Consider the following 16,271-nt stretch of genomic DNA (forward strand, 5'->3'; position numbering starts at 1 on the left):
AGACCATTGCTATTTAAGCCAAAATCGCAAGTTTTACCTATTAGGCAAAACACACACACACACACACACACACACACACACATACATACACGAAGGTGTAGGGAGGCAAAAACTAAGTGCAACAGAGAATGGAAAAGGTACAGGAGGCATAGGACCCAGGAAAACAAGGAGATTAGTAGAAGAGCCAGAAACGAGTATGCACAGATAAGGAGGAAGACCCAGCGACAGTACGAAAACGACATAGCATCGAAAGTCAAATCTGACCCGAAACTGCTGTATTGCCACATTAGGAGAAAGACAACAGTCAAGGACCAGGTGATAAGGCTGAGGAAAGAAGGTGGAGAACTCGCAAGAAACGATCAAGAGGTATGTGAGGAGCTCAACACGAGATTTAAGAAAGTATTTACAGTAGAGACAGGAAGGCCTCTGGGGGGACAGACCAGATGGGGACACCAGCAAGGAATACACCAACAAGTGTTGGACGACATACATACAGATGAGGAGATGAAGAAACTGCTAAGGGACATCGATACCTCAAAGGCAATGGGACCGGACATCTCCCCGTGGGTCCTTAGAGAGGGAGCAGATATGTTGTGCGTGCCACTTACCACAATCTTCAACACGTCCCTGGAAACTGGGCAACTACCTGAGGTATGGAAGACGGCAAATGTAGTTCCCATTTTTAAAAAAGGAGACAAAAAAGAGGCACTAAACTATAGACCTGTGTCATTGACGTGTATAGTATGCAAAGTTATGGAGAAGATTATCAGGAGGAGAGTGGTGGAGCACCTGGAACGGAACAAGAGTATAAATGCCAACCAGCACGGATTCATGGAAGGCAAATCCTGTGTCACAAGCCTTCTGGAGTTTTATGATAAAATAACAGAAGTAAGACACAAGAGAGAGGGGTGGGTTGATTGCATCTTCTTGGACTGCAAGAAGGCCTTTGACACAGTTCCTCACAAGTGATTAGTGCAGAAGCTAGAGCATCAGGCGCATATAACAGGAAGGGCACTGCAATGGATCAGAGAATACCTGACAGGGAGGCAACGAGTCATGGTACGTAATGATGTATCACAGTGGGCACCTGTGACGAGCGGGGTCCCACAGGGGTCAGTCCTAGGACCAGTGCTATTTTTGGTATATGTGAACGACATGATGGAAGGGTTAGACTCAGAAGTGTCCCTGTTTGCAGATGATGTGAAGTTAATGAGGAGAATTAAATCTGATGAGGACCAGGCAGGACTTCAAAGAGACCTGGACAGACTGGACACCTGGTCCAGCAAATGGCTTCTCGAATTTAATCCTGCCAAATGCAAAGTCATGAAGATAGGGGAAGGGCACAGAAGACCACAGACAGAGTATAGGCTAGGTGGCCAAAGACTGCAAACTTCACTCAAGGAGAAAGAGCTTGGGGTGAGTATAACACCGAGCATGTCTCCGGAAGCACACATCAATCAGATAACTGCTGCAGCATATGGGCGCCTGGCAAACCTGAGAACAGCATTCCGATACCTTAGTAAGGAATCGTTCAAGACACTGTACACCGTGTATGTCAGGCCCATACTGGAGTATGCAGCACCTGTTTGGAACCCGCACGTGATAAAGCACGTCAAGAAACTAGAGAAAGTACAAAGGTTTGCGACAAGGTTAGTTCCAGAGCTAAGGGGAATGTTCTATGAAGAAAGATTAAGGGAAATCGGCCTGACGACACTGGAGAACAGGAGGGTCAGGGGAGACATGATAACGACATATAAAATACTGCGTGGAATAGACAAGGTGGACAAAGACAGGATGTTCCAGGGAGGGGACACAGAAACAAGAGGCCACAATTGGAAGTTGAAGACACAAATGAGTCAGAGAGATATTAGGAAGTATTTCTTCAGTCATAGAGTTGTCAGGCAGTGGAATAGCCTAGAAAGTGACGTAGTGGAGGCAGGAACCATACACAGTTTTAAGACGAGGTTTGATAAAGCTCATGGAGCGGGGAGAGAGAGGGCCCAGTAGCAACCGGTGAAGAGGCGGGACCAAGAGCTAAGATTCGACCCCTGCAACCACAAATAGGTGAGTACAAATAGGTGAGTACACACACACACACACACGTATATATATATATATCTCGTGCCGAATATGTAAAACTGGTCAATTAGCAAGAACTCATTTAAAATTAAGTCCTTTCTGAAATTTTCTCTTGCACGTTTAAAGATATATTTTTTTCATTAATGTTAATATAAAAATTTATAATTTTGCACCAAAAAAATCTTAGAAAACTTACCTAACCTTATTACAACAAGAACAATTTATTTTAGCCGAACCCAACTAAATATATTTTAGATTTGTTTACAGTAATTTAATACTAAACAAACACAGTGAAATATATTTTTTTCGTTTGGTTCAGAATGATTTTGGCGAAATTATTGCATACACAAATTTTCGCTTGCACTATATGGCAAGATGAGCGTTGCTATTTAAGCCAAGATCGCAAGTTCTGCCTATTCGGCACGATATATATATATATATATATATATATATATATATATATATATATATATATATATATATATATATATATATATATATATATATATATACAGTGGAACCTCAAATATAGAACTTTCTTCGGTCCAGAAGGCTGTTCAAGTGTCGCTACCGAACGAATTTATTCCCATCAGGAATAATGTAAATTAGATTAGTCCATTTCAGACCCTCAAAAATACACTTATAAAAGCACTTACAAAAATACACTTACATAATTGGTTGAGTTGGGAGCAGTTCGATTTTTGAGGTTCCACTATATACATATATATATATATGTATATATATATATATATATATATATATATATATATATATATATATATATATATATATATATATATATATATATATATATATATAGCACTCGAAAGGCGTAGAATTAGGGGGGATATGATTGAGGTGTATAAATGGAAAACAGGAATAAATAAAGGGGATGTAAATAGTGTGCTGAAAATTTCCAGCCAAGACAGGACTCGCAGCAATGGTTTCAAGTTGGAAAAATTCAGGTTCAGGAAGGATATAGGAAAGCACTGGTTTGGTAATAGAGTTGTGGATGAGTGGAACAAGCTCCCGAGTACAGTTATTGAGGCTAAAACGTTGTGTAGTTTTTAAAATAGGTTAGATAAATACTTGAGTGGGTGTGGGTGGGTGTGAGTTGGACCTGACTAGCTTTGCTGCTGGGTCTGGTACAGTGCTCCACCCTTGAGTGGGGATGACCAGAGTGGGTGGGTCATTGGTATAATCCGGCGGGGTGGGTCATTGGTCTAATCCGGGGGGGGGGAACATGGACCTGCTCCGCGTGGGTCAGTAGGCCTGTTGCAGTGTTCCTTCTTTCTTATAAGAACATAAGAACGAAGGAACACTGCAGCAGGCCTACTGGCCCATGCGAGGCAGGTCCAAGTCTCCTACCGGCTTAAGCCAATGCACCCAACCTAGTCAGGTCAGGTCACCTTGACTTAAGGGAGGAACACGGCAACCGTCCTGGTAGCACAAGCTAATCAGGTGTAACTCACACCCACCCACACCCACTCATGTATTTATCCAACCTATTTTTAAAGCTACACAACGTTCTGGCCTCTATAACTGTACTTGGGAGTTTGTTCCACTCATCCACAACTCTATTACCAAACCAGTACTTTCCTATATCCTTCCTGAATCTGAATTTTTCTAACTTAAAACCATTGCTGCGAGACCTGTCTAGGCTAAATATTTTCAGCACACTATTTACATCCCCTTTATTTATTCCTGTCTTCCATTTATACACCTCAATCATATCCCCCCTAATTCTACGTCTTTCTAGAGAGTGAAGATTCAGGGCCCTTAGTCTATCCTCATAGGGAAGGTTTCTGATACATGGGATCAACTTTGTCATCCTCCTTTGTACATTTTCCAGAGCATTTATATCCATTCTGTAATACGGTGACCAAAACTGTGCAGCATAATCTAAATGAGGCCTAACCAAGGATGTATAGAGTTGAAGAACAACCTGAGGACTCCTATTATTTATGCTTCTTACACGTTTAAAGATATATTTTTTTCATTAATGTTGATGCAAAAATTTATAATTTTGCACCAAAAGGAACTTAGAAAACTTACCTAACCTTATTATAACAAGAAGAATTTATTTTAGCCTAACCCAACTAAATATATTTTAGATTTGTTTACAATAATTTAATAAACAAACACAGTGAAATATGTTTTTTTTCGATAGGTTCAAAATGATTTTGGCGAAATTATTGCATACACAAATTTTCACTTGTCCTATATGGCAAGATGAGCCTTGCTATTTAAGCCAAGATCGCAAATTCTGCCTATTCGGCACGACATATATATATATATATATATATATATATATATATATATATATATATATATATATATATGCAAGGAATTCGCGAGAGCATGCGAAATATACACAAACACTGATCTCTGGCTGAAGGAGACTCGAACCTCCGAACCTTAGGACAAGGTACGCAGTGCTTTACCAATCTACCCACACTGGACCAATACCTTGGCGTGTAGCATGAGCTACACGTTTGATCCAAGGCAGCCAGCTTTCAGGGAGAAGGCTTACAACTTTTCATCTCATCCCCTGCATGCATCAGCCTTACTAGAGATTTGAACAATGCAAGGAATTCGCGAGAGCATGCGAAATATACACAAACACTGATCTCTGGCTGAAGGAGACTCGAACCTACGAGCCAGAGATCAGTGTTTGTGTATATTTCGCATGCTCTCGCGAATTCCTTGCATTGTTCAAATCTCTAGTAAGGCTGATGCATGCAGGGGATGAGATGAAAAGCTGTAAGCCTTCTCCCTGAAAGCTGGCTGCCTTGGATCAAACGTGTAGCTCATGCTACACGCCAAGGTATTGGTCCAGTGTGGGTAGATTGGTAAAGCACTGCGTACCTTGTCCTATGGTTCGGAGGTTCGAGTCTCCTTCAGCCAGAGATCAGTGTTTGTATATATATATATACATATATATATATATATATATATATATATATATATATATATATATATATATATATATATATATATATATATATATATATATATATATATATGAGAGAGAGAGAGAGAGAGAGAGCGAGAGAGAGAGAGAGAGAGAGAGAGAGAGAGAGAGAGAGAGAGAGAGAGAGTTTTACGTATATGTAATCCAGAGTTCATAGATGAAATATCCAAAATTTATGAAATAGGTAATGATCTGAAATGCCCGAGAAACGTAATTGATAAATCATTTAAAATTGCTAGAAATACTTTTTACAACCCAAAAAGGGACAGCCAGCCTTATTCAACTAAAAATATGTTGGTTCTCACTTACCATGAGAACTTGGTTGATATGCCTTCTCTTCTTAAGACTTTTAATATTAAAGTTGTATTTAAAAATCTTGATACAGTAAAAAAAAACTTTTGATAAAGAATTCCCCCCAAAAATGCTGACGGATGTGTCTATAAGATTCCTTGTAAAATTTGCGATAAAGTTTATTACGGTCAAACTGGTAAAAGTCTCGAACTAAGATTAAAACAACATAAATATGGCATTAGAACTGGACAAGATTCCAATGCTCTATTTATTCATGTGAGAGATTTTAACCATTCAATTGATTTTCAAAAAGTTGAGAAAGTAGTATCAAGCAAGTCCATGGTCGACAGGAATATAATTGAATCTTGTTTCATAAAAAGCAGTTTTGAAAATAATATGAATGTTTCCTTAGGTTTGTACAAATTAGATTCATTTATAATTAAAATTTGGTTAGAGTTTAATAATGCACTGGACAAATAATAAACCTTATTTCTTGGGTAGAATGATTTGTTGCTGGTCCAACTAGACAGGTCCTCAGGACCTGTCTAGTTGGTAATCATATAATGATAATCATAATCATAATTGTACTTATTACTTTACTTATTGAAGTTTCATGTGTTTGTAAACATGACTAAAACGTAAGTTCCTGCAAGTCTGTAGAATAAATGGAGTTGAAAATTTTGGAGGCAGGGTATGAATGGGCACCAGGAAAATACGAGGGAGTGTTGAATAAGGAGATGGGTAAGGAAGTGATGTGTATGGAAGTGGAGGGGGATTAATTGGAGAGAAAAATAAGAGGATGCAAGATATTATGTCAGAAGCGGCGTATCTACATTTTCCGGGGCCCTGAACTGTTATTTGTGGCCCCTTCGCAACCAGCAACGGCAAACCTACATGATTAATAGCTTTTTAATTAACTATTATTTTGTATGAATTACATTATATTTAAAAACACATTCTCATACAGTATATCCAATTTGTTTTTAAGCGATGTGTACTAAAGTGGTTTCTGGGGCCCCTTCGGGATTAGGGGCCCTGAAGCTTACGCTTCATTAGTTTCATAATAGATCCGTCCCTGGTCCGCCAAACTAGACACTATATAAATGTGGCAGATAAGGGTGTTGCACATGTGAGTTATTGTGATTGGTGGAGAGGGAGGTGGAATTGGAAAAATTCACTACGTACGCCTATACACGAGTGTGTATATGTGTGATGTTACTTTAAAAAACATGCTCTTTCATGCACTTGAAAACCTCGTAATATACCACTTAAGTGTATTACAATTAGAACATTAGGCCAGAGTAAAATTAGAGTAAACGTGTTGCAAATACTGCCACTTGTGAGAAGGCAGCCGAAAATAGTAACTTTGTGGTGTGGAGGCACGAAGGTGAGCAGTGAGAAGACGAGTATATAAGAAGACAGTAAAAGAACAGCAGCAGTACACACTTGTCTCATCTGCGTCAACAATGGTTAGTCTCTTTCCCGTTATTGTTATATCTAACTTAAGTTCTCATGTGGTGTAATTTTACAATTAATTTGGTATAAATCACAAAACGCGTGACTGCAAATATGAAAAAAAATATAGTAGTGAAAATTAAACCTGAGCGATTTCGTGTGTTTACACACGAATCTTTAGACGTGTGTGTAAGCGCATGAAAGCGCTCAGGTTTTATTTCCTATATTCACTGTGGTATTTGGTTTTCATACTTATAATTATTATGTGATTGACAAGACTAAATCGGCGCCTGTGTAACTTGTGATGCTGTATTTATCTCAGAAACTGCTTTTGTTTACCGTGAGTGCTGGCCTCCTGGTGGCATCTTCCTGGGCTGAAGGAGGCTATCGTGGTGGCAGTGGTGGATTTGGCGGAGGCCACCTAGGTGGCGGCTTCAGTGGAGGTCACCTTGGAGGCAGCGGCTTTGCTGGAGGTCACCGTGGAGGCAGCGGCTTTGCTGGAGGTCACCTTGGAGGCAGTGGCTTTGCTGGAGGTCACCTTGGAGGCAGCGGCTTTGCTGGAGGTCACCTTGGAGGCAGCGGCTTTACTGGAGGTCACCTTGGAGGCAGTGGCTTTACTGGAGGTCACCTTGGAGGCAGCGGCTTTAGCAGAGGTTACCTTGGAGGCAGCAGCTTTAGTGGAGGTCACCTTGGTGGAGGCAGCAGTTTGAGTGGAGGTCTTCATGGAGGCAGCAGCTTTGCTGGAGGTCATCATGGAGGTAGCGGCTTTACTGGAGGTCATCATAGAGGCAGCGGCTTTAGTGGAAGCCACCTTGGAGGCAGCAGCTTCTCTGGTGGTTCCATTGGAGGGCTTTCTGGTGGAAGATACGTAGGTGGTGGTGGTGTAGGATTTGGTGGTTCTCATGGAGGATTTGGCGGCTCCCGTGGTAGTTTCGGAGGTTCTCATGGTGGCTTTGGCAGTTTTGGAAGCGGTTCACGTGGTTTCTCAAGTGGTGGCTTGAGGGGTTCATTTGTTGGTGGTTCCGGCTATAGTTCTCGTGGTGGCGGCGGTGGTCGGTTCTTGGGAAGTGGATCTCATGGCACCTTTGGTGTCAGCGGCCTCGGTTCCGGAGGAGGCTCCTTCGGCCGCGTCTATGGCTAGGGGAAGAAATTCTAAATTATTTCTAGTTTTCCTACGCTATTAAAAACTAATTAGTTATATTTTTCGATCTATATCCTAATGTTGTATCTAATTTATGAATTAAAAATAAAGCTTTCAGCATAAAAATTATTTTTTTTCCCGCAGAATAAAAGTTTATTGCGCATTTTTTCTATGTTGAAGGGTTGCAGTAAACGACAGATACTATGAAATCTAACCTCAGATTTTCTAGTCGTGTGATAAGTGATTGTTTCTTCCTGGAGTCGGTGTAACTAGCAATCCAAACACACGTAAACAATACAAAGGGATCTACTTCAGCAGATCTTGCTCAGGTGAGGACACGGGGATGGGTCGTGTCAGTCCCTCTTACAACAAACCAAAGGCAAGATTTCAGCTAATCAGCAAGTGATCAGTGCGGTGATATCCATATCACCAGGTGAGTCAAACACTGCCTCCGTAAATTGCGTCTTGGCTCGAACACCTATGGGAACTGTAGTCATTGCAGCAATTCCCAAGAACAAACTAGAGATTTGAGAAGAATTTATCATCGAATAGGCAACCTAGAAGCCCACGAAGCCTAGGATGTTTATCCTCATTTGATAACCCTGAACTACATGAATACGACAACCTCCTGAGGTGCTCACCCTCTGAAAGACGGACACTGGGACCAAACTGCATTTCCGGTCAGATTAGGAGACATGGGTGTTCGCGAGGCATCACAGATAACACACTACATCATTAGCTTCATTTGTGGCGTCAAGCGAACTTAAGTAGCGATTCTCCAGGAACACCTAATGGACAATATTGGAGTCACTGCCAAAGGTTCACTAATGAACCAGGATCTGGGATACTTTGACAGACCTTCTCCCAACAACTGCAAACAGTTGCCATGGGATGACTCGGTAATGGACATCATAGCCACAACATCCCTTGGGAGAATGTCAGGTAAGGACAGAGATCACCTGGGAGTAAAAGCTTTTCATTAGGAGGATTTTCCGTTAACTGTCCACAGTTCTTACCTTGACATATCCTTAAACCTGCAGATCATTCGCATTGATGTTTTACTTTGCCTTCCCGCCCCCCGTCCTCGCCCAAGACAGGTGTAAATGCGACAGTGAATCAGCAGACCGATTCGGATACAATGGTCTTTTTGCTGAATGTACGAGGGGAAGACCGTAAGTCGCGAAGAAGGTAATAAAGTCATCAAGAGGAGCCTCACAACAGCCGGATGCCCAACAATAAAGGAGCCGTCCCTGCTATGCTGATCTGATGGCAAGCAGAAGCATCCAGATGGATTTTTTTACAAGTCTGGACAGACGGCAAGCAGGTAGCATGGAAATAGACATGTGCGTCGACAGTGTTTTACAGTCATTTCCAATACACCAAGAGGTAAGGAGGGGCAGCTGGTAGCTTCAGGGAGTCCGACAAGTCTAGAAAATATAGTGAACATGCTCATAATTACACGTTTGTTATCATAGTTTGTGACTCTTGGCTCATGAGGAAAGAGCGCATCCAAGTTCTTTAAGGAGATAGGCATAAAATCTCACTGGGGTAACTATAGATCCCAGAGCAGCTAATTTTTTGCTCCAGTGGCTCAATGTTGCAATTCAGAGGGGTAGTGCCTGTTGCATCTTAGGTACGCGTTGCAGCTCCGATGAGCTGAATGAGATACTGAAATGTAAATTTCTATTCCTCAAACGGTGAGTATTGTTTACTCCAGCGTCTTTGTATCATCAATGTATTCTTGAAAATTTGTGTGCCTTTAGCTGAGGTCCTCATTAGTAGAAACAATGAGTAATATGTATATCTCGGGTGGAAGATCATCAGTTGCATGTTACATCATCTCGGGGTTGGGTGTCGTGTCAGGAAAACACTCGTTTGGCAGTTATTATTTATATATGTGAACGTGCTAAAGTCGTAGGGGATGGAAGACAACTGGATTTAATCAAGGAAGTGGAAGGGTAACTCCTGTTCTCTGAATCAAGGCTTGTTTAGGTACCCTGATTGAAGGGAGCAATGGAGTTGAACACTGTTAAGCAGCGTCTTTAAACGAGAAATTGGGCTGGACAACAAATGAATGAGTGGCTTGGTGTGAAAAGGACGGCCGAGAAGAGCGCGGCAATCAGTATCACCAATATCACGCGAGTCGTCAATATCACGCCCTATTGCCAGTGCAGTATTCATTGACAGCCCTCACAGCCGCCAATGCAAGTAGCTCAGGTACTTATTACCTGTGCGTCTTCGAAATCACCAGATGCTCGTCGCACAGAGTTCCTAAAATTAGCACGTCGTTTATGATAGTAATAACTCATCACAAGCAGGGAATTCACCCGAGAGCAGCATACGCATATTACAGTGAAAAAAAATCTTTTCCAAAATTAGCTGTGAATAGTTACGCTAGCTATAACCCCGTCATAGGCATTTATTAGACGTTAAACTCAGCATGTGTTCCTGGAAGCGACATCAATAAGTGACACACTGCTTCAAAGCTACACGAGAAGTACTCTAAAACGGGCTCACTGCAGTTTTAACTACTACTATTTTCGAGTGTGTATCAAGAGCTTTCACAGCCTGGGCGCCTGTTGATAAGTGTTTGGACGTCCCACAATGGCTCAGAAATATTAGACCTCTGAGTATTTGTAGATGAATGGTTCACAGAACCGACACATTGATAAATTAGACACATGTGCAACTCTTGGGTATCTTTATTTAAGAAACGTTTCGCCACACAGTGGCTTCATCAGTCCATACACAGGAAAAAATTTGAAGAACAGGAGGAGAATGAGGTAAACAGTCCCTCAACCTTGAGTCGATGTGGTCAGTCCATCAATCTTGAATAGAATACGGCATATAGGCGGAGAAGCAGCTTATAAACCGTAGGCAGGAGAGGTGCAGCAGTTGTAGGTGGTGTCACATTTGCCCAATGTGGAAGTAGGTCGTGCCCAAGGGTTAGGCGAGCGAAGAATTCCCAAGTAGTAATATTTTATGAGGTCCCGTTAGGTCTTGATTTTGCTGAAGCTGAATGGCCTTTAACATTTAACTATGTGATGCATCTTGTTTCTATCCGCCATTTTGGTAGCATCCACAACCGATGAGTATAACTTATCCTTCGGATACCTGTAGACCTCATTAAAAGTCTTCGAGTAGGTTCAGTTACACTAGATTATCAAAACGCCGGCCAACCTCCACAACACTTCCAGAAGTGGTCTTTGCCAAGAACAAAAAGACCACTTCCAGAAGTGGTCTTTTTGTTCTTGGCAAAGTCTTGGCATTATTAGCTTGTCTTTCAACCAAGGATACACAATTTTTCTTGGGACTTGGCGGGTACCAATTCGTTCTCCTTCAGGAGTGACGCCTTTACAAAAATTCAGTCCTGATACTCTTGAAGACATTGCGGATGTCGTCTCTAGTTTTTCCCGCACAACTGGGTGTATAACAGTACTGTTCGTTTTGTGTAAGTGCTCAGTGCAGGTGCCTGGTATTCGAAGACCTCGAAATACTAGCCAAGGTCAGCCTCACTGCATTTGGGCACCAATGCTGCCACGCTCTTATCATTAATATTTGCCATACTTATCTTGCATCTGATCTGCTCCCTCTCCAACTGCTTACGAGCAAAATTTGCCTCTTCTGTCCTAAAGAAGCTACTGGTGGCAAAACGTTTCCTCGATAAATACCTCATACTGTGCATAAATGTATTTGTCCACATATTGTCGGTAACCCCTTACGTGTTATCCTGCCTTCTCTCCTCTGTTTGGAGCAATCTTTGCATCAGGACCAGCTGCAGTTCCAAGACCCCGTCCTTAGGAAGATTGTGCAATAGTTTTTCTGATTTCAACTGCTGGTTTTCGAAGAATTCTCTTTCCTGCCTACCAGAAATTGGCAGTATCCTCCTCCCATCAACCTCTGTTTGCCACTAAGCGGCTTGAAAGGGAAGCTACTATTTTATGCACACATTTCACTATATGAAAATAGTTTTGAAAGAGGCTAAAATGATCATAACAAACTTAAATACAGAGTTCGGGAGAGAACGAAAGATGAAGCTTCGTACTTCCTACAGCCAATATCTCATGCTCAATAATATGTCCAACCACTCATTGATCACACCTGGAACGTTTTAACTCTCTGTAAAATATACCCAACTGCTCAATATGTTTCCAGCACATTTATTATGGAAATGTTCTAAGGAATCATATGGAAACAGTTCATGATACATTCGTCCTATAGTAATTTATATAAAAGTCCAAACGAAGATCCATAGTGTTGTGATGATAAGTGAATGTTGTTGTCGTAATAAGTGTGTTATCTTATGGTGGCAACTGCTGAGAAAGGCTTAACAGACAAAGTACAGTATAGTATAGCTGCTGAGGTCACCACTGGACAGTTAGGGAGTGTGGCGAGTGCTCACCCGCACCGTACACGAATTAGATCTGTTCATTACGTTTCAAGTTCCATATTACAAATGGTATGCGTCAAGTTGATAAGTAAAACATGTGCAGCATTAAGAATCTTAACTGGTGAAATATTTCGCCTGTGCCGCAGGCTTCATCAGTTTAATATAAAGATGAATTCATACTGCTGGAGACATCTGGTTGCCTGGTGGTTAACGCTCTCGCTTCACACGGCGAGGGCCTGGGTTCGATTCCCAGCCAGAGTAGAAACATTGGACGTGTTTCTTTCCACCTGTTGTCTATGTTCCCCATCAGTAAAATGGGTACCTGGGTGTTAGTCGACTGGTGTGGGTCGCATCCTGGGACACTGACCCAATTTGCTCGAAATGCGGAGCATAACAAGGGACTTTCTATATAGTAGTATGTCATTGTTGTCAGTTAGGACTGTATACCTTGTACATGTACTTGTAGTAAAATAAAGATATTATTACTATTATCATCAGCGTTGGTGGAAGACTAAGTAGACGGAGGTAGAAAGTCTGCTTGTTGTAATAAGTCTATCACTCTAGATACAGCTTATAACCCTCTTAGCCTAAAGCAGAAGCAGTTAGCTAGAGGCATATATACAGGGAAGTGAGGTGTAGCAGGCAGCAATTATTTGGCATGCCCTACTTCCACTACTGAGCCCATTTCACATCTGACATCTCCAAGCTGTTACACCTCGCATTCTATGCAAGCCTTTGGCCTGTTAATTCTGCTTTAGGCTGAGAATGATCATCTTGCATCTAGGATGATGCACTGATAAGGTTCAGCTAGATTTGCTAGGTCGGGTCCTAGCCCAGGTCCTCTCCTTGTGGTGACCAGGCAGTGGCTCCCGATGGAGTGTCGGAGTTTGAAAAAGTACCGATTACAGCCCTACGACAAGGGCACGGTGAGTCGGCTTCAGCACAAGTTGTGTAGCAGTTAGCTTCGGTTCAAGTGGTGTCGCTAGTATAAGACTCATCTCTTTAAAAGGTTCTGCTCCACCCGAGCCACTCCCGGCACCTAGGCAACTGCCTGAGTGCAAAAGCGACTCAGCGACTCAGGAGACTCGCTGAGGTGTGTGGGCTGGATGCAGTGGTCACAACGAACAGGCTCTCCACTTCGTCTACTTCGTCTTTCACCAACGATCATATCTCTTAAGTATGATTCATCTTTCTATATGACTGATGAAGCCTTCAGCACAGGCTTCATCAGTCATATCATCGTCAATAAAGATTCCAAGCGTTGCACATACGTTATCATGTTTCAAGTTTACTGAATACAATATGTGAAATGGTACTCACATTTTCATTTCTACTTATCCAATCTTAAAGATATGCATTTTATATCTTATAATGACTAATGTTTTTCCATTGGAATTACAAACAGATTAATGCATATCATGTTATATTCTAGTCCTTGTTAAGTGAACTATATGAAAAATTCAGGAATCGTAAACAATGCTGCTATATCAAGTCATATAGGCCTTGGGAATAAACTCAATACATAATTCATAATATTTCCTTTGTTCTGCAATAATTATTTGTCAAATAGTTAACTGTAATGTTACTGAACCTTGAAGTTCTTATATGGGTTCTAGATCCTATATTTTTTTTTTCCAGTAAATGGCATAGTGATAGACAACATGTGTAAAAACGACACTTACGTACATAACTGTCCACAACTTTACATAACTGTACATAAGTGTCTTTTTTATGCACCTTTAAGGATTATTTTTCTCCCACTCGGAGAGGGAAACACGGTATTCCAACCAACCTCTCGTATTACGGCCTCGCTTGTATAGTTATGGACGTCAATTGGCATCAAGTGATCACTTATATTTCACTTTAGAGAGAAGGTGGCGGCTGCTGTCCAGCTCTCTTGAGCACTTTACATTTATTTCCCCCCCTCACCGTTTCTTTCCTCTCTAACATTTATTCTATGCATATACCCCTATTCGGGAGCAAGCTTCCTGGAAGGACTTTCCTCAATTATTTCCTCAGAATTCTTGAACGCATAACCTCTCTGGAATAGGAAAATAGGTCAATAGTAAGAGAATCTTTCCCACTTTGTTTGTCATTCCGACTCTCATAGAGATCCAGCTATCTTTATTCAGTAATTCTATGTCCTGAAGTGACATTGCATTCTTATAGTGACTATTGCATTCTCGAGGATTTCGGAAGGAAATTTATTTCACTAGAGTGACTCTTCTGTCTTAAGGTTTTATGAGTTGCAATATCAGGTTTATTTTTGTTTCGCCTGTATTATCTGCTCTCTAATTAGTTTTTGTTCTCTTGCAGTATGTTAAATTTTTTTCGAGTGTAATAATTTTTAATAGTCGAAAATATAATATAACAATGGTGCTAACATTATACTTTCGAATTTTCTTACGCAACAGCGATTACAGCGACAAATAAGTAAATGTTATATACAGAATGAAGAAGTTGTACGTGATAATAATTACTTGACTGCCATATATATTAACAACCATGGATCTTCGTTCTATCTTTTGAGACACAACATTAATACTTCGAGGAAGTGCTTAGCTAACTTTGAATTGTATCTATGAAGACATACTAGGACCCTGAGCTACTGTCTTGCATGCTGGGTGACAAAACAGGCATAAAAAAACAACGTTGTTTTTCAACACGACTTTAAAGTCGCAGAACTCTGGCTGGAACATTTTACAAAGAGCTCAGAGTGTCTAGAGGAAATTTTAGGCGACGCTTCCAGGCTGTGACTTGATAATGGTCTTAGGAGGATATATTGTGCACTGACAGCAATCATCTCGAGTGAGTCCACGTGAGGCAGGAAATGGGAACATGTTAAAATGAACATGATTGGTGACCTGATGACCGAATAAGGTCAAATGTTACATAACCTGCACTGAGTTCAACATCTGTAAGCCAGCAGTCGTTGCTGATAATACCTGCTGCAGAGTTATAGGTCACCCTTCCTTCATGCGTGTCCTTAGACACTACTGTTCTGCCACTTCCCTTCCATAGGGGCAGTAACAGACATCTTCGGAAATTCAGGACTTCTAGGCAACCGACCTTCTACAGGCAACGTCGATTTGTTGCATATATTTTTAGCCATATTTGTTTCGATTTCAGTTTAGTAAAATGTAGCCAAGTATAATGTACTACAGCGCCAATAAATGCAATAATGCAGAGAAAAGGGATAAAAACTTTTGAAGTGCGATCAGAAAATTGAGACCTATCTGATGGTACTGTTAAAACACCCAATCAAATAAGGTTGTCATTATACTGTCAGTATCATTCATCCGACGTTCTTCAAAGTGAAACACTGACGTTACTTTGGTAACTGGGTTAAGAACGGTAGATCTAGATCTCTGGCGACACCTCTCGATATATATATATATATATATATATATATATATATATATATATATATATATATATATATATATACATAGACTGGTGTATGTCTCTGTGTGTATATACTGTACAAGAAGTGCATGTGCCTCAGTGTATCTACATCGAGGGATGTCTGAGGTTATATATACATAGGGATTTATCTCTGTTTATATGCTGAGAAATTGCTTTAGTCTCTAAATTAGCGATTAAGGTTTCCTTGACAGGTGATGAACAGTGTTGCCGAGGTCTGAGCTTCACTAAGACCTCTCCAACACTGTCCTCAAACATTTGTTAAAGTTATACCATGAATTAAGGAAAGGTCCTGGACTTCACTTTACGAAACAGACAAAGCAAATGTGATAGTAATTATGGACAAGGTAGGTTATAGTGAAAAAATAAACATGTTATTAGAAGACTGGGGAACTTAGGTGCGTCTTAATAACCCTCTTGAGTAGTCGATACGCTTTGAGCCCAATTAACCAACCAAGAGTCAGATACGGATTTGCCTGTAGTGCACATTCTGAGGTATGAATCCCTCTACGTTTACA

The 16,271-nt window shown here is 41.0% G+C and overlaps 3 protein-coding genes across 4 annotated transcripts in view; all 3 read left to right on the top strand.

The window, feature by feature from the left end:
* LOC138854763 (uncharacterized) overlaps positions 1–16,271 on the top strand; it is a 593,204-nt gene that overhangs the window by 561,680 nt on the left and 15,253 nt on the right. The gene's annotated exons all lie outside the window — the stretch shown is intronic.
* LOC128697611 (uncharacterized) overlaps positions 1–16,271 on the top strand; it is a 230,879-nt gene that overhangs the window by 180,179 nt on the left and 34,429 nt on the right. The gene's annotated exons all lie outside the window — the stretch shown is intronic.
* On the top strand, positions 6,841–8,052 carry LOC138854725 (keratin, type I cytoskeletal 9-like). Its single transcript, XM_070099496.1, has one exon. It carries the CDS (start codon positions 7,104–7,106, stop codon positions 7,938–7,940), a length of 837 nt encoding a protein of 278 aa, XP_069955597.1. The 5' UTR covers positions 6,841–7,103; the 3' UTR covers positions 7,941–8,052.

Source organism: Cherax quadricarinatus, chromosome 68, assembly GCF_038502225.1.
Source record: "Cherax quadricarinatus isolate ZL_2023a chromosome 68, ASM3850222v1, whole genome shotgun sequence".
In the NCBI taxonomy this organism is placed as follows: Eukaryota; Metazoa; Arthropoda; class Malacostraca; order Decapoda; family Parastacidae; genus Cherax; species Cherax quadricarinatus.